Below are 19,219 nucleotides of genomic sequence, written 5' to 3'. Positions count from 1 at the left end.
AATTTATTTATTAATTCTGCAAACATTTAGAGTACCTGCTATGTTAGATGCTGAGGAATGTACTTATAGGTACTTGGTCTCTCCCCTTGTGGAGTTTAAAGTCTAGTGAGGGTTTAAACCCTCACTAGAGGGTTTACAGTCTGTTGCTGGTCAATCTGGTCAGTCATCCAACCCTGGGCTCTTCCCCAAGGCGAGCAGATCTGAATGGCAGCAACATGGAGACAGTGATCGGGCATGGGCTGAAGACCACCGATGGGCTGGCAGTGGACTGGGTCGCCAGGAATCTGTATTGGACAGATACAGGCCGAAATACCATTGAAGCATCGAGGCTGGATGGTTCCTGCCGCAAAGTACTGGTCAACAATAGCCTGGATGAGCCTCGGGCCATTGCTGTTTTCCCCAGGAAGGGGTAAGTTATAGCCAACAGCAAAGAGACGCAGGGCAGAAGGACCTGGTGAAGAGGCACTATTAATGGTATTGGTGTGTGCCTTGTATTCTCTCAACCTCTGGTGCCATCGTCCCATGCCTTGGTGATGATGGCACTGTTGTGTCTCAGGTACCTCTTCTGGACAGACTGGGGCCACATTGCCAAGATTGAGCGGGCCAACCTGGATGGCTCGGAGCGGAAGGTCCTCATCAACACAGACCTGGGTTGGCCCAACGGCCTTACCCTGGACTATGATACCCGCAGGTGGGAATCCTATCCCAAACAGCCTCCTGGAAATGAGGTGGGCAGAGGAGAGGATGGTTGAGATTGAAGGAGTGAAAACAACAAGATAAAAAGCTGTGTGGTAGGTGGGGAAGAGAAAGCAACGGGAAGGCTGAGGGAACATATTCTCAGAGCGGGGGTCGCTGAATCCAGCCCTCAGCCCTCAGGTGGGGGTTATTTGCTTAGTTTACATGGTTTTAATTTGAGTGTCTTTAGCAGAGCATGTCTTCTGGCTGGACCACTGGTCCCACTACCCCCATCCGTTTAAGGGCTGATTCGTCCTGGTCTAGTTAAAAATGCTAGCGGGCAGGAGAAGAGGATGAAAGAGGCTGTAAAGCAGTCAGTTCCCCATTCTAGCCTCAGAAGAAAGGAAAGTAATCAAAGCCAGCTGGGGAGTTGGGATGGAGAAGAGGAATGCCTTCTTCCTTTAACCTGAGTGACGTTCTTGTAGACTGTGTCTCCTCCTAAAGAGCGTACATAAGAATTTGGGCTTAGATTCTTGGGTAGGAAGCAAAGAGTGAGCAAGTTGCTGAAGATGAGACTAGGTGATGGGCCATTAGACACTTTGCCCCTCCTCAGAACAGCCCTGGCCTCCCCACCTAGGAGCCACCAACTTCCCCTCTTCAGCTATGGCTCAAAATGATCTCCCATCAAGGGTGCTTCTTGACTGCTCACAGCCCTTGCCAGTTCAGAAGAGACAGATGGCTCCTTAGTGGGAAGGGCTGGGCTCCCTGGCCCGTGTTTTGAGCAGCCACCCTTATCTTCTTTCCTTCACAGGATCTACTGGGTAGATGCACATCTGGACCGGATTGAGAGTGCTGACCTCAGTGGGAAGCTCCGGCAGGTCTTGGTCAGCCATGTGTCCCACCCTTTTGCCCTCACTCAGGTACTAGCTCAGGAGCAGTAACTAAAACTTAATAGGGTCGTGCCTTCAGAGTTGTAAGTTGGCAGCATTGGCCCTAGATGCTGCTGAACAGGTGTGCTACGGAAGGTCATTTTAGGGGTGGTTCCTGTACACTGCAACCTTGCCACCATGTGCCCTGCTAGTTCTGCCCCACCACTCCCATTCCTAACATTCAAAGGAGTGGCTCTCAAAAGTGGTGCACGGAATCAGCTGTGAAGCTTGTTAAAATGCACGTTCCTGGATATAGAGGATCTGTTTCCTGAGGGTTGGGCCCAGGAATATGCATTTTAACAAGTCCCCCAGTTGATCATAGTGCTGTAGTCCCAGCATCAGAGTGCATGCAGCTCATTTCGTGGCAGTAGGGTGGAGTGGCTAAGAGCCAGAGTTATGAGGCAGCTAGCCAGTCAGTAAGTGTTTACTGCGTACCTCCAATGTGCCAGCTCTGTGGGTTCCAGTTCTGCCTATGTCATTAAGTAACTGTGCAACTTTGAACAAGATACTGAACTCCTCTAAGCTTCAATTACCTAGAAATAGTGTAATAAATGAGTTTAATAGTAACTTCCTGAAATATATGCAAAACATATGGTACTCAGTGTGTGTTATTTCTAATCATTTTAGTTATTACTGGCTGTCATTCTTTGAGAGTTCAAACCCTATAAAATAATTCAGGGAAGGAAAAAAGGAGATCTATCAACCTGGGGCCAAAACAGGGATTCTTAATCATTTAAAAATCTTTGTCCCTTTTGACAAACATCTATATTCTGCATTATATCCTACCAGCCAATAAGATTTTGTCTGGCTTTACTTAATGATAGACTTTTTTTCCCCATACTCCAAATGTAAAACTATAGGATCATATTGAAAATGGTTTTTCAATCTACAAGTTTCTCCTGGGGGTTTCTGATGTATACCCCAGGGGCAGGAGGGGAACTGATTTCACTGCCTTTCCCCACCCCTCGTTGAGACCCTCAGTATCACTGCATGAGAAGGCAGCTGCCCACAGAAGTAACCAGAGGATTTGCTAGGGCTCTGAATGAAGCGCCCAAAAGGGGAGGGACCTTAGAAGAGCCCCCCAATTTACTCCTGCTTGCTAGGTACAGGGAGCCATGTATTCACTGAGCCACTGACCAAGGACTGTTAGGGGCTAGAAATTGAGAGATGAATGAAATACATTCTTGTCCTTGAAGGTTCTAATCAGGCAGGACAGACAGGCATGTACGCAAATGAACATAGAGTGTCAACACTCACTTGTAGAAGTGAGGACAAGGCACAGAGCAGCATGGAGGAGAGAATGGTAAATGCTGTGTAGACTGGGGGAGATTTCTTGGACAGTGTCATATCTGGGGATGCACAGAAGCTGACCTGGTAGGTAAAAGATGAGGGCATTTCAGCAGAGGGAATGCACATGCTGAGGCATGGAAGCTGTACCAGGGTCAGACCTTTGAATAATATTTGCTCCTTTGGGGGTTTCCCTATTGAGTAGCAGGACAGGTGGATCTACTGGACAGACTGGCAGACCAAGTCAATCCAGCGTGTTGACAAGTACTCAGGCCGGAACAAGGAGACAGTGTTGGCGAACGTGGAAGGACTCATGGATATCATTGTGGTTTCCCCTCAGCGGCAGACAGGTGGGCTCTGGGGTCCTGAGCCTGCTTCCTTACCATCGGTGGGTGTGGGCGGTCACCCCAAGGACTGTTCATGACCAAGACACTGAAAGCCACAGGAGAGCCTTTGGGTTCACATCTTAGGCTCTTAGACCTTTTCAGCCCCCTGTGGTTATGCCCCTCCTGCCCTACTGACTCTGAGAGTGAGGTAGCCCTGGCTTTCCTCCTTTGTGAGAAGTGTCAAATTGGAAAATTGATTTTGTCCCAGGCCACACATTCCTCTGCTTTGTCCCCAGGGACCAATGACTGTGGTGTGAACAATGGTGGCTGCACCCACCTCTGCTTTGCCAGAGCCTTGGACTTTGTGTGTGCCTGTCCTGATGAGCCCGATGGCCGGCCCTGCTCCCTTGGTAAGCTGGACTAAACAGCCCCCTACAACAGCAGAGCCCTTGGAAGGGCAGGAGATCAGCAGCCTGAGCTTTGTCCTTCTGGGTGGGAGCCCCTTCCGAGGGTCTTACAGCGGAGTGACTGGGAGTAGTGAGTTTGAGCTTTGGAATGGCACAGACCTGAGTTTGTCTGGCCTCTGGCATTTACTGGATTGGAATTCAGGTCTCCTGATTCCTTGCTTTCTGTTGTGGCCTGTGTGTTGCTACTCTCTTCCTGGCCTTGTGTGCCGGCTAGCCCATCCAGAGCTATTAAGATTGGAAACCAAATCCATTTATTTACAGTATTGAGAAGGGCCTCTAATGTGGGTGCCTAGGAGCAGGCCAGCTAAAAGATTGTTTTGGCAAGTTCTCCAGATGCTACTCTTGAACCAGATGTGGGGCTCTGGTGACCCATTCCAGTCCTCTTTTTCTCTCCAGTGCCTGGCCTGGTGCCCCCAGCTCCCAGGGCTACCAGCATGAGTGAAAGGAACCCAGCGCTAACCAACACACTGCCTACCATCTTGCGTTCTTCTACCACTCGAACCCGCACATCTCTGGAGGAGGTGGAAGGAAGGTAAGTGGGTTCAGTATAGGACTGAGGGTCCTTTGATTCAAATCAGCATCCCCTGCCAGCAGAAGACCGGAGTCCCAGCTCGATAATTCTGGCCAGTGGGAGGTGGATCACAGCATTAGCCACCAGTCGCTGCTGGTCGGGATGGGAGATGATATATAGACATAGATTGTTGCAAGTGATTTGAGGGCAAGAAGCTTTAAGAGCAGCTCTATAGAGAAACCACTCAGGTGGAGTTTCCTTTCTTTCTGTGACATTTGCTCTCACATCACAGGTTTAGTATATGGTCTTATCCTGCAGTTTACTTAGAAACCACCAAATTATAGTGGTCTCTGTACTGTGGATTTATGACTGGGAACATGCTTGGGGATGTTATGGCCTTACCTTAAAACAACCTGTGACATTCAAACACCTGTGCATGCATGTGTGCATGTGGGCACGCGCGTGCACGCGCACACACACACACACACACAGCATTATTAAATAAGCAAGCATAACCATGCACAGGTCTCAAGTCAAGTATAAAATATTGAATTTCATTAAATTGAAGGTACTGTCAATGTAAGACACATCCTGATTTGAGAGATTAAACTGAAAAAATGACCAACAGCAATTGTGAGATGCCATTGATTATAAGACACATTCCTATTTCAGCGATGTTAGAATAGAGAAAAAATGCATATCTTAAAATTGATAAAATAGGATGTCACATTCAATTTTGAGAATTTTATATTTTTAATTTATTTGTTTATTTTTTTCCATTTAGAGGAATTCTTATGTTTTTTAATTTACACTTTCAAAAAATAATCTGGAAATGCAGATAGAAATAAAGAAGAAATAAGTACTCATATACCCATATATAATTACTCTTAATATTTTTTAAATTTTAGATATATATATATATATATCAAAATGATTGCCACAATAAGTTTAGTTAGCACCTATCACCACACAATTACAATTTTTTTTCCTTATGATGAGAATTTTTAAGATCTCTCTTAGTAACTTTCAAATATCCAATAGAGTATTATTAAACTGTAGTCACTGTGCTGTATATTACATCCCCAGGACTTATCTATTTTATAACTAGAAGTTTGTACTTTTTGAATCTCTTTACCCTTTTTGTCCACCTCCCACCCCCATCTCTGGCAGCCATCAATTTGTGCTCTGTATCTATGAGTTTGATTTTTTTTTTAAGATTCCATCTATTGATGATATCATACAGTACTTGTCTTTCTCTGACTTATTTCACTTAGCTTAATGCCTTCAAGGTCCATCCATGTTGTCACAAATGGCAGGATTTCCTTCTTTTTTATGGCTGAATAATATTCCTGTGTGTGTGCATGTGTGTGTATATGCGCACGCACGTGCACACACACACCACATTTTCTTTATCCATTCATCTGTCAATGGACACTTAGGTTGTTTCCATGTCTTGGCTATTGTAAATAATGCTACACTGGAGCCGGCTGAGTGGCGCATTGGTTAAGAACTGGCTTGGGATGCCAGAGGGCCCCGGTTCGGATCCCACATATGAGGGCCAGTGACACTGCTCTCTACAGCTAAGATGCTGAACAACAGCTCAACCAGGAGCTGGGTTGCCATGAGTCGCCTGCAACGGCGTAGGCTGCAGCCCCTGTGGCAGTGGGTTGCCATAAGCTACCGTGTGTAGCTGGCAGCCAGTGTGAGCGGCCAGCAGCCGCAGTGAGTGGCTGTCCAGAGGCCGGCAACTGATCTGCCTCGCCCTGGAAGAGCGCAATGATGGTGCCAGCTTGAGCCAGTGAAGCAACATCCTCCACAACTAGACTGAAGAACAAAAGGACAGCAACTTGTCTGTTCCCCTTCCCCCAATTCCCCAGTGCTGTTCCCCTCCCCCAACTCCCCAATAAAATCTTAAAAAAAAAAATGCTACATTGAACATGTGGTGCTACCTTTTTGATAGTGATTTCATTTTCTATTCTTACTATATTGATGTCTATATTTCTAACATTTTTTATTAGAAGTCTTTTATTATAATATACTGATCTCTTTATTTTTTAATATCAACTGTAGCTTAAAAGATAATTAACACTTGATTCCAATTCTGAAAGCAGAAACATAACAATCCCAAACAAGAACTCTAGACTCATGTCCCTAAAATTATAAGATTTGCACATGATGAAATTCATTCTATATGTCCCATTTTCTCTGTTTAGAAGAGTTTTTATAGAAAAGCAAACACCCAGATATAAACATATACCTTTCTCACTAACTTTTAAGTACTATCTATTGTTATTAATTTGTGATTTTCTTTGGGTTTATTTAAAAAACTTTTGAATCCTACTCAGATATTTTCTTATTGTCAGAGTTCTATTTGAAGATTCAGTGCATCTTGATTTCAAATGCTCTTGCAAGTACCTTTTCTCTAGGCTTTTAGGATATGCTTTTAATTGCCAGCTCATAATGTGCCACAGGGAAGTTACTTTCTTAGCATTTCAACTTAGTGATCCGAGCCCTCCCTCCCTCTGGACGTCTTGCGTATTCCCATGTGAAAAAATAAAGGGAAGAAAACACAATTGTTTTTTAGGTCTATTTAGGCCTTGTGATACTTTTTAATCAGAGTTTGGCTCCTCTCAACTCATCCTGGTAGTTTAATAAAGCCTACTATTGATGTCCTTGGTATTCTTTAGCAGACTTCCAGCTCATTCCCAAAACTGCTTCTCCTTTTTTAAAGGAATTCTTTTAAAAGGGTACATACAGAGGGTGCCCAAAGAATGTATACACATTTTAAGGAAAGAAAAAACTATTAAAGTTGTAATACTCAATATATACTGATAATGAAAAATGAATACAAGTCACGTTTGACGTCTGCAATTACAAGAGGTGCTCAAAGTGGTTACCATCAGTGTCCAGACACTTCTGATTACGGCGAACTACTGCTTGAGCAATGATGTCGACCAAAGTGTCCACTTGTATACATTTTTTTGGCACCCCTGGTATTTTAAAACACATTTGAGCCTGGTGTAGCATCTTGAAGACAGTAACTCACACTGATTTCCCTGTATTGCCTGGTCTTGCCCTCTCCATGCTTCTGATATCTCCCATCTGGTCTCTCGTATCTGAAAGCCCCTCTCACAGGACTTTCCCCCTTTCTTGGAGGAAGGTAAGACCTTTATCAAATACCAGTAGCCTTCACATTCGATTTTCTGTGCCCCACAGATGCTCTGAAAAGGATGCCCAGCTGGGTCTCTGTGCACATTCCAATGAGGCCGTACCTGCTGCTCCAGGTAAGCCCTGAGTGCCCAACTGTTTTGAAAAAGAAGATGTAAGGAATATAAGTCTCCACTGATATCTTCCAGAACCCTCATGGGGACTCTTTGGGGTTGATGAACTCTTTTCATAGACCAAACCCACAGAAAGAAGAATCATAATAGCCACCATTTATGAAGTGGTTTCCATATGCCAGGCACTTGTTAAGCCACGTATAGGTGTGTGTGTGCATGCACATGCGAGTGTATGTGTATATATGTATGTGTATATACATATCCACATTTAACCTCCACCAGCCCTATGAGCAATTTATTATTTTCATTTAACTCATGAAAAAACATAGGCTTAGGAGTTCAGCATCTTGCCTTAGGTCGCATAGCTAGTGTGAGTGGTGGAATTGGATTAGAGATGCTGAGTGAACTGAGTGATAGGGTACTACTCAGCCCCCTACCCCCACCCACGATGGCCTCTCCTCTGAGAAAGAGGCCCCTAGCCATCTTCAGATAGTGTGGGATCCAACACCTACAAACGGAGCCCTTCATTTTCCCACCCCCTGCACCAGCTAAAAGATTGTCGGTGGTCCCTGCCTAGTGTCTCTGTTCCTCCTAGGGGAAGGACTTCATGTCAGCTATGTCATCGGTGGACTTCTCAGTGTTCTGCTGATTCTGGTGGCGATTGCAGCTTTGATGCTGTACAGGTAACTTCAGCCTCTGCAGGGACCACATGTCCGTTGGTCCTCATTAACACACCTGGGATCTCCTGAAGCTCCACAGCTCAGTCCTTGGATCTCTGACCAGTCACATTTCAAGGTCGGGTCCCTGGTCAGAGCAGCAGAAATAGGGAATGGCAGAAAACTGAGTTCTTACTCTTCTTCCGCAGTAACAGCCCAAGCCCTCATTTCATGACCATAGCAAGCCTTTTTTTATCAACTAGGATGCTGAGGGCACAGAGAGTGTCACCCAAGGTCACACCAGAAGAGGCAAAGCTGGGACTGACTCTACCGTCTGCTTTTTCCACAACCCTACACTACTTCAAAACCTTTGAAGTTGGAAATGCTTTTCCCTTCACATAAACACAACTTTACCAGAATATTGATTGATCTATTGTTGCTCTGTAGAGATCCTCCTAGAAAGGTGGAATGTGTCACTATCAATTAATAATCTTTTTATGACTCTCTCTCTCTCTTTCTCTCTCTTTCTCTGTGTGTGTATGTGTGTACACACACATACACATACACACACAGAGGGCACCAAAAAAATGTATACACATTTTAAGAAAGGAAAATATTAAAATTGTAATACTCAATATATACTGATAACAAAAGATGGATACAAGTCACGTTTGGCTTCTGCAATTACAAAAGGTGCTCAAAATGGTTACCATCAGCGTAATTTTAATAAAGTTTTTTCCTTTCTTATAATGTGTATACACTTTTTTTGGCACCCGCCCCCTCAAATGTTTTCAAGACAGCTTACAGCAAAAATGTCAGGATTTTGCTGTTGCTGCAGCTCCTGCTGACAATAACAACAACAAAAATAATTAACAACAGTTGTTATTTAATGAATATGTATGAGTGCCACAACAACCTTGTAACACAAGTATGATAATTCCTCACTTTACAGGTGAGGATCTGAGGCTCAGAAAGATTAGATTATGTCCACCAAGATTCCAGCTAGTAAATAACAGAGGTGAGATTAAAACACAGATCTGTCGTATTTCAAAAATCTTGTCTAAAGTTTGGTATATTAGTTATCTACTACTGTGTGACAAATTACTCCAAAACTGAGCAACTTAAAATGGCAGCCATTTGTTAACTCATGATTGCTGTGGGTCAGAAACCTGGATGCAGCTTAGCTGGTTGCCTCTACCTCAAGGTCTCTCATGGGGCTGCAATCCAGATACCAGCCAAGGGTTGTGGTCTTATCTCAAGGTCTGACTGGGGAAGGATTCCCTTCCAAGAGCACTCGTATAGTTGTTGGCAGGATTCAGCTCCTCACAGGCTGTTAGACTGAGGACCTCAGTTCCTTGCTGGCTGTTGGCTGGAGATGCCCTCATCAGTTTCTTGACTTGTGGGTCTTTCCATAGGACAACTTACAACATGGCAGCTTGCTTCCCCCTAGAGCAAGAGTATGAGTGAGGAAGGGAGGGCAACCTAAGAAGCAAGCCACAGATTTCTATGTAACCTAATCTAGTATCCATCGATTTTGCACAATCTGCTCACCAGAAATGAGTCACCAGGTTCAGCCCACACTCAAGGGGCAGGAATTCAGAAGGTGTGAGTACCTGGAGGTGGGGATCACTGGTCCGCCTTAGAGACTGCTTGCAATATTCTGGTTACAGCTTCCCCAGATTATCACTCCTATAAAGATCTGCAGTAATTCCTCATCATCTTTCCTCCTAAAGACATAAAAAATCCAAGTTAACTGATCCTGGAATGGGGAACCTGACCTACAGCAACCCCTCCTACCGAACTTCCACTCAGGAAGTGAAAATTGAAGCAATCCCGAAACCAGCCATGTACAATCAACTGTGCTACAAGAAAGAGGTAAACATTCAAATTTATATTGAAGGAGTTTTGGGGTTTTTTTTTTGAGTGGGGAGGAATTATTCTCCAATTGCCTCAATAAATCAGTAAGGAATATTGGGAGAGTCCCATTCTACCACTTTTCAAGTTATAGTGAAAAGAAGAACTGAATTTGGGTTTCTAGGATCTAGAATCATAGATTTGTTGGGTTTCTAGGTCTAGAAGCTCTGAGGGACAAGCTTGAGAGATCCTAGTGACAGCAAGCTTAGAAAGCTGATCCCAAAAGCTGTAGGTGAATGTACACCTCCCTGCCAGGAGATATTCTCCCAGATTCATAGCTTCTTTCCCCGCTGGAGTTGTAATTCCCCTGCAGTGAGGCTGTGCTCCTCTAAAACAACCCCCAAACTCTTAGACTATGCCCCCCAAACCCAAGACCCTCCCTTTTCTAACCTCTGACCTAAGCTGTTGGCATCTGTGGCTGGGAATGGCTGGTGTTTTGCTATTCTTCCCCGATCACAGAGTCTCCAGGGGAATTTCTCTAGAGTTCTGAAGGTTTATGTGCTTTTGTTCTTTTAACTCCTTTGTCGCTTCGGTGAAAAATTATTTGCTGAATGTTTAGGCATGAAAAATAGTCCCATTTCCACTAGGGATCTATAGCCTGGAATTTCAGATTTATCTAGTCTGAGATGATCCTTGTTTTTTTCTAAACTCTTGTAACCCTTCATCAAAAGTTATCCTTTATGAGACCCTTCCTTATCAGTCTATCCTGTTGTCCTGTCTAGCACAGTCAAAACCTGCCCTCACACCTCTAGGGCCACCATGCATAATGAATGCACTTTGCACAATAATCAGGTGCTTTCTGCATGAATTGCCCTACTTAAAAAGCTTCCACTGCAAGCCAAACAGAACCTGCAGGGTCCGCTTGAAGTTGTAGGGACAGTATCCCCCTTCGCAGTTAATGTCTGAGAGAAAGACGCAAAGATTCTTAGGTTCTTGGAGTGTCTGATGCCCCAGAGAAGAACCTCCACAAGGGCCAGAGGTTAGATATTAAAATCATGTGACCGCTTTCTTCTATTGTATGCTTTTTCCTCAGCAGCTTTTTCACCCCTCTGATAGTCTCTCACCCTTTCTCTTCTGATTTCCTCTTGATTTCAGGTACCTGTGTGTTTGTAGAGGGAGTGGTGTGCCCCAAATTGCTAGTGCCATGTCCCATATCTCTCCCTAATTGACCCAGCGTGTCTCTGTAATGAAGACTCTGAGTGGCCTGCATTTTTTCTTACACTAATTTCAGCTTGGAAGGTGTGCTGGGAGACTGAGCACATATGTGTGCGTGCATGTGTGCTTGTGTGCTCCATCTCTCTTTGCTTGATTCAGGGATTTGTCACTCCCAGAGGGCAGGGACCATTTTATATTGTACAATCATCTAAGTATCCTGCTTAATGGAGGGGCTCAATAGTAAGTATCTGTGGAATTGAATTGTTACTAAAATAGAGCTGCAGTTGCAGGGCTCTTGGCAGGAACGCCATTCCAGAGGCAGAACCCAAGCCATGGCCCCTTCTCTCCTGGCAGTGGCAGCATGTTTGTTGGTATCCCTCAGAAACCAGGAGTATGGCTACTCTTTGAGGAACTTAGAAAGGGAGAAGCCTGAGTAGAACTCAGGCTTGGCAGGTTGCAGGGGAATGGCTACACAGCTCATGGGAGCAGAACCAGAATAACCGCCTATAAAAGCTTATAGGTTATAGGATCCCAGTGGATTGACACTTAGAACCCAAATAAGAAGATTTTCTAGACCCCTCCTGTCTCACCTCCCAAAACTTTTCCCCTTAACAAAATTAGAATGAAGAGAATTAAGACTAAAATAGCACAAAAGTAGCTTAAAATCCTGAATAAATGTACTTTTTAAAAAAATTTTATTGGGGAGCAATGTGTTTTTCCAGGACCCATCAGCTCCAAGTCAAGTAGTCGTTTCAATCTAGTTGTGGAGGGTGCAGCTCAGTGGCCCATGCAGGGATCGAACCAGCAACCTTGGTGTTATAAGCACTGTGCTCTAACCAACTGGGCTAACCGGCCGCCCTGAATAAATGTACTTTTAATTGCTTTTGTCAATTGCTTTTGATCATGTATATCAGCATGCTGTCCCTTTAACAAACCACAACAACAGTGTAATAATACTTAGCATGATTTAGTGCATCTTACGTGTCAAGCACCTACTCATTGCATTCCATGTATCGCCTCATTTAATCCTCACTGCAGTTGGTTATGAGATCAGTATCCATATACTGTTATTCTCCCCACACTATATAGATTGGGTGACTGAGTTTTAGAGACACTAAGTAATTTGCCCAAGGTGACAGAGCCAGTGAGTGACTGATGCAGGACTGGAGGCCATGGTTCTCCCTCTTCCCTGTGTGATAATGGTAATAATCATCATAGCTGCTCCTCTCCTTTTAGTCTAAGCCTCACCTGTTTGCTCTGCCCAGGTCTCCCCATTTGTTTGTGGGATCTTTGCATTCTTTATGCCCCCTCTTACCACATCCACGTCCTTTGTCAGTTCCCCATGAAATCCTTTATAGAGAGGATCTCAACCAACTGACCCTGTCTCCTCTCTCCACCCTAGGGTGGACCTGACCATAACTACACCAAGGAGAAGATCAAGATTGTAGAGGGAATCTGCCTCCTGTCTGGGGACGATGCTGAGTGGGATGACCTCAAGCAACTGCGTAGCTCACGTGGGGGCCTTCTTCGGGATCACGTATGCATGAAGACAGACACAGTGTCCATCCAGGCCAGCTCTGGCTCCCTGGATGACACAGAGACGGAGCAGCTTTTGCAGGAAGAGCAGTCTGAGTGTAGTAGCGTCCATACTGCAGCCACTCCTGAAAGACGAGGCTCTCTGCCAGACACAGGCTGGAAACACGAACGCAAGCTCTCCTCAGAGAGCCAGGTCTAAGTGCCCACGTTCCCCTCCCTCCCTGCCTGTTCCTTCTCCTTTATGGCCGTCCAGTCCTTGTGCTCACTTATACAACAGGCCCCTTCCTTTGTGCTCATCCCACTCCTCATCCCATCCAATTCCTGCTCCCGAGCCCTCACGGGAGCTGTTTCCATCTGAGTCCATAACTACCTATGCACAAGAAATGACGGCACAGCTGAAAATTTAGACCTGGATCTTACCATGAACCTCGCCTCTTGCACTCCGTCCTGAGCCCCCCCCCCCCCCGAAACTAGGCTCAGTAATGATTCCTCGTCAGTACAGAGCTCCACCTCCCCTCCCCCTGGACCCTCAGTGCCTACCCCACAACAGCTGATGATCCAAGACTGCACTCTTCCCCCATCAGAGCTGGCCTGACCGCTTCTCTGAGAGAACTGGCCCACCAGGGTCGAGGGCAGAGGGTCATGGGCAAAGAGAGAGATGAAGGATAGGGGCTGAGAGGAGGAGGAGTCAGCCCAGCTGGTATGGGCATCTGGGAAACCTCTAGTCTCAAGTGCATTGGTAATATGAAAAAGCTTTCAGGTGTGGTTGGGCCTGGGTGTCCTATCCATTGCTGGCAATGGATATTATTTTCACTTTAAGAGTTGTGTAGTTTCAATTGGTGAGATCTGGGTGTGACTCAAGCTATTCTTCCTCCTGCTAGAATGTCTGGAGCCTTTTCTACCTTCAGATGATGACTGGGGGCCCCAGCGTGGCAGCTGGCTAATATGAATTCCCTCTTGGTGCCACCACTGGCCAGTACCTTCCTAAGTCTTTGACTCTGAGTAACCAGAATGTGAGCTAGGGGCTTGAGTGAATGTGGGGCCCTGAGGGCTGAGACTGCAGTGTCCAAGAAGCACTGCCAAGACCAAACATAGCATGTCACCTGAACTTGAATGTTCCGCTACTCTCTCCCTCCTCATTCTCCAGGATCCTGAGCATAGAGATCCTGAAACAACCTTTCAAAGAAGGGCCAGTTTTCACAAATGGTCAGGAAGAATGATTGGGTTAGAGACTTGGGGCCTCCAGGGCCCAAAGGGAAGTATCCATGAGGTTGACTTTCCTGTGTTCTCTCTCAGATGCTCAGGGATCCAAGTGTGGACAGAGAGCCTGTGGCTATGGGTGGTGAAGTTCCCATTCCAACTCTCTTCCCAGCTGAGTGACTTACTTTCCATGCCGCGATGCCCTCTCTTGGTTCATACTTATTTACACAAAGGGCACGTGTCTCACGCTAGTATCAGGGGAGTTGAGACTTCTCTGTCCTAAAACTTCCACCTAGCTTCTCTCTCTCTCTCTCTCTCTCTCTCTCTCTCTCTCTCTCTCTCTCTCTCTCTCTCTCCCCTCTCTCCCTCCCTCCGTTTCTCCCTCCCTCTTTGCCTAATTTGCTTTTTCTGACCTAGCCTTGTGGCACCTTGTGGTGAGGAGGGCTAAATAAAGATGCAAAATGGCGGGGGCAAGGACTAAAAAGGTAGAACCACTGATGAAGCCCGCTCACCCGGGGCAGATGCAGACCTCTTCCCCCCAGGAATTTGGGCCCACAGGGGCTGGGAATGGAGGGGAGGGCTTCTAGGAGAAGTTTCCTGATTTGAAACGTCTCCCGTGGTTATTAGCATTGAGAAATCAGTGTCAAATGTGAATGAAAAGGGAAGGTAAGAGCAAACCTTTTCTGGTCGGTTCTAAGACTGCTCGAGACAGGTGCCAGGCCCTTAGTCCTGCTCTCAGCAGCTGGCCCCAGGTCTAGGCCTGCATAGGACAGCCAGGCCAGACCAAGAAGGCTTTTCCAGTACACAAAGTTGGAAGGGTGAGGTGCCACTTCTGGCAGGAGAGGGTGATAAAGAGCACTTTGGGTCCTCAGATTCACAGTTAGGGACAGGAGAAACTAGGACTGGCATTTTCATGACTGAAAAGGGGGAAGGATCTTTATTGCACTTGGGCTGTTCAGAATGTAGAAAGGACATTTGAAGAAATATCTATTTGAGCACTGATTTACTATGTAAAAAGCAAAATCTCTCTGTCCTAAACTAATGGAAGTGATTTTCCCGCGGTCATGTGTAATGGTTTTAACGTTACTCACTGGAGAGATTGGACTTTCTGGAGTTATTTAACCACTATGTTCAGTATTTTAGGACTTTATGATAATTTAATATAAATTTAGCTTTTCTTAATCACCTTGCCTGGCTTGGAGTCATGACTAATAACTGCACCTGCTCTGTCTGGCAGACCCCTGCTATGGGAAACCTGCTTGTAGACATCACCTCTAAGTGCTTTGGGGATGTGGGGACGGTGAAGAGCAATAAAGGGTATGAGGTTCATGGCTGGAGGTTCAGCTCATCTTGAGAAGACAGGTCAAGACCACAGTTCATTGGCTTCTGAAATCCTTGTTTTCTCTAGAGGAAGAATGGCAGGTTTTATCTTGAGTATCAGCTCTAATTGGTTGGTAGTGGCTGCCTGAGGTCCTGTCCAGACTCAATGGGAAAAGTGTCATGCATGATCTTTAGTGACATCTTCGGGCCCTAGAAGGAAGTGTCATGGCATGTGTACCATGTATCTTCTATTTCTGTTCTAGGGCTATGAGGCCGTCAGTGTCACAGAACTTGACTTTGCCTTGAAGTGATGGTCACTGGCAAGACTGTCATATGTACAAAAAGTCCTGGAATGGGGACAAGGAGAGCTAATTCTAGTCCTAGATCTGCCACTAGCTCTGTTTGATCATAGTTGAGTTTCACAGTTAACTCTGAGAATGGATCAAACGAACACCAAGATTCTTTTATTTTTAAAAAGCTGTCCACTCTTAGCTCATCCACTACATCTCAAAGCTAGAACAAGGAGCTGGTGATCCCTTCTCAGTTTCTCTGGACATACCTCTCAGTGAAGACTGGGAATCATGCAAGTCTTAATGCCAGATACAGAATTTGATGTCAGGGCTCAGTAGTTGATTTTCTAAACCACACACCATTTGTAGAATAATGCTCCTATTCATTCATCTCCTACTGTGGGCCAAACACTGCCCAAGCCTGACCAAAGAGCTTAGCGTCTGGCAACAGTGTCTCCTCCCCGCAAAAAAAGAAAGAAAAAGCAAGACATACTGAAGCTTCTTATATTTAAATGACAAGAGATCTGAGTATAAATTATACTGTATAATTCTTCCAACTTTGGTGAGGGATAGGTGTGCTAGAACAAAAACAAGTGTAATAGCTCAAGGACAACCCCCCACACACACACACACACACAGACATATACTCCACCATTCTTTTTTGAAAACAAAAAATAAAAAGAGAAAAGGAGGACATTTGAAGCAGTGAAACCCAGCCTAAAGCACAAGCCTATCTACCTGGAGGAAATGCCTCGTCCCAAAGCCTCAGGGTTACGGGCCAGGCCATGAACAGTGACCACTAAAGCTGGAAACTCAGGAAGAACTTTTCAAACGGGAAGAACAAAATGAATGCGTTGAATATGCACCATTTGCTTGGAAAACTGGAGATGTTTCTGGGAGAACAAAGTTTGGTGAATGCATTTTACTACCTGTGAACACATCAGCCAGTTTAACCTGGCATTCAACGCTGTGTAGCCTTAGAGGTCCTGCTAACCTTCGTCTGTTTGGTCACATCAGCAGGAGGTGGGAGAGAACAGGGCTGGCCTGATGGACCAGGTCTTGACAAGAACTTGAGTGGTGGCAGATGAGAATTTAATAATAGTGTCAAGGACTAGCACCCAATTTTCAGGTGATAAAAGTGCACTGGTTCTCAGTTTCCTTTCCTGATCAGTAAAATGAAAAGATTGAACCAGATGATTGCTATGGTCATTTCTAGCCTCAAATTTGTATTATGTTCCTTCCAAGAAATCTTGGGGATAAAACAAAGGTTGAGAATTCCTTGTCTGGTTCTCTGGATATAAAAGCTGAGGCTGATAAGTAGGCAGGTGATAAGTCTAACAAACTGGACATATTTTTGCAAACTAATTACATTCACAATATAGTTATTGCCTTCTTTCTATATTGTTATGAACAAACTGTGGAAGCTAAGATGAAATAACCTCTGTGGCCCCATAGAGAGGTTTCCATGGCACGAAGTGAAGTTGTCACCAAACCTAGGCCTGCAGAAAATAGTCAGTGCTGCACAGGAACTTAGAAAAGGCATGCACAAGAGCTGAGGGTGCACAAATTTCTAAGTGTAATGCACTGACATTCAAGGGCATCTAGTCAGCTTTAGTTATTTCTGCTTGTGGACATAATGATTTAAGAAATGTGCTTACGCCCTTCATTTGGCTAAGAAACAGTCTATAAGTTTGTCTTGTCTTAATATGTGAAGATGACTCAACTGATCCACTTAATAGATGTGTATGTGGGGATGTTTCAGGCAGTCTTTGTTTTGAAACACACTCACTCACTCTATTTTCGCTCCAGAGCCTTCTCCCTAGTTAACCAGCTGGCAGAGACAAAGCAGAGCTCCGCATAGGGAACAGTTTCATTTCTAGTCAAGGCTCCAGCTCACAACTTTGGACTCCTTGATAAGATGTTAAAACAGACCCAGGCAGCATAATTAAGGGTCTGAGTTTGAACCCAAGACTGAAATTAGCCCCAAGCTACACAATCTGCTGATTTTATTTTACAAGACACAAAGAGCCAAGAACTCACTTATCTTGCCCATTGCAGCGGTTTTCCCCCTCTAGTCCCTAAAATGCTGTTGACAGACTGCTAAGGAGGTCCCTATCTCTTCCTTCTGCCTCCTTCCTCTTTGGTGGGGCCGATGCTTCGGTGGTCAGAATTCTTGGAAAGCCTGCCTTTGGGGGGCTATGGAAAAATGGGCTGAGAAAAGAAAAAAAGGCTTTTAATTCATTCAAATAGCACCTATTAAACTGCAACCAAGTGCAAGCCCACATAGGCTTGCAGTCTTGGCAGTTGGTCAAGGCACTAAACCCAGAGCCACTTGAGATCTGTGTTCATGACACCACTGCTATCTCCAGAGAATAATGCAGGGGGTACCTGGACTGAAAGTTGAAAGGAAGTTAATCATTGAAGTTGCTCTTCTTAGGCTGGAAATGTGGATCCATGTCCCATCATAGGGATGTTTCAAGCAGAATGCAGCTTGTGATTTTGATGGAATGAGCACTGTCCCAACCCTAGCAGGCTTTCCAGAAATACCCAGCACAGTTAATCAGCAGCCACCATGTTTGGCATTTGTTTCCTGCTTCCGGTTGCAATAATATAGTGTTCCTTTTGATCTCTAATGCCCACAAGGGTTTCACTGCCCTGTTAATACTTTCCTTATGTAGAACTATTGAGAGGCTCCTGGAATAAAGTAGGCACACATCACTCTAATAAATACACAGGTAAATGCTATTTGTTTATAATCCTGGACTGCAAAAGATGACTAGCCAAACATTTATTGAACACCTACTATGGGCAAGGTACTGTACTGGGTTTCTACAAGGCCCTACAGGATCTGCCTCTCCCTCCATTCTCTATCAGACCTCATCTACTACCTACCCTCCTACTGCCAGATAGATACTCTGATCCAGCTTTGCTGGCCCCCTGTTTCTCAAACCTGCCAGGTACATTTCTAACTTAGAATCATCACACAGATGTTCCCTCTGGTTGGCACTTTCTTCCTCTAGATATACTCAGGGCTAATGGCTTTGCCTTCAAGTCTTCGCTCAAATGTAATCTCAATGAAACCTACTCTGACTACCCTTTATAAAATTACAGTCTTTCCAACCCCACTCCCCAGTCCCTTTTACCCTGTATTCTTTTTTCTTTTCCCATTGCACATATTGTCTAATAACATACTATATATTTATATGTTGATTGTCTGTGTGTCCTCACTGTAATGTGAGCTCCATGAGAGGAGGGATTTTTTTGTGTGTATTATCTATTTTGTTCATTGATTATCCCAAGTACCAAGAACAATCCCTGCACATACTAGGTGCTCAGTAAATATTTGCTGAATGAATAAGTGAATAAATTAATGGAATCAGGCATCTATTGCCTACCTTCTAGTAGGGCTGCACCTAAACCATCTAAAACAAAAAGGGATTTTGACATCTTGTTCTAAAACTGTCTGGAACCCAGACTCCATACATGCTTTACTGAGCAAATTTCAGGTTACCATCACCCTGTCCCTAAATGTAATCTTCATTTATTTCCGATAATATTTAAATAAACATGCCTATGATCAATGACTGAAGAAGACTATTTCTATATATTCATAGGTTCTCAAAGGTTACTGTGACCTTTTTGTTCTGATTGGCTCTTCTCTCCTTCCCCTAC

The 19,219-nt window shown here is 44.8% G+C and overlaps 1 protein-coding gene and 1 non-coding gene across 2 annotated transcripts in view; one reads left to right on the top strand and one right to left on the bottom strand.

The window, feature by feature from the left end:
• Nucleotides 1–16,739, top strand: part of LRP4 (LDL receptor related protein 4) — a 49,604-nt gene extending 32,865 nt beyond the window's left edge. Inside the window, exons 29-38 of the mRNA XM_019656481.1 lie at nucleotides 191–409; nucleotides 557–691; nucleotides 1,487–1,595; nucleotides 3,097–3,241; nucleotides 3,514–3,627; nucleotides 4,081–4,216; nucleotides 7,412–7,479; nucleotides 8,072–8,159; nucleotides 9,866–10,007; nucleotides 12,604–16,739. Coding sequence (XP_019512026.1) covers nucleotides 191–409; nucleotides 557–691; nucleotides 1,487–1,595; nucleotides 3,097–3,241; nucleotides 3,514–3,627; nucleotides 4,081–4,216; nucleotides 7,412–7,479; nucleotides 8,072–8,159; nucleotides 9,866–10,007; nucleotides 12,604–12,936 — 1,489 coding nt within the window. The 3' untranslated portion in view covers nucleotides 12,937–16,739. The remainder of the gene's footprint in view (nucleotides 1–190; nucleotides 410–556; nucleotides 692–1,486; nucleotides 1,596–3,096; nucleotides 3,242–3,513; nucleotides 3,628–4,080; nucleotides 4,217–7,411; nucleotides 7,480–8,071; nucleotides 8,160–9,865; nucleotides 10,008–12,603) is intronic.
• Nucleotides 11,983–12,056, bottom strand: TRNAI-UAU (transfer RNA isoleucine (anticodon UAU)). The gene has a single exon. It is a non-coding gene; the product is annotated as a tRNA-Ile (tRNA).
• Nucleotides 16,740–19,219: the final 2,480 nt, after the last annotated feature.

This window comes from Hipposideros armiger, unplaced genomic scaffold, assembly GCF_001890085.2.
Source record: "Hipposideros armiger isolate ML-2016 unplaced genomic scaffold, ASM189008v1 scaffold_258, whole genome shotgun sequence".
NCBI classification, from domain to species: Eukaryota; Metazoa; Chordata; class Mammalia; order Chiroptera; family Hipposideridae; genus Hipposideros; species Hipposideros armiger.
This window is presented reverse-complemented; position numbering and strand designations above follow the sequence as displayed.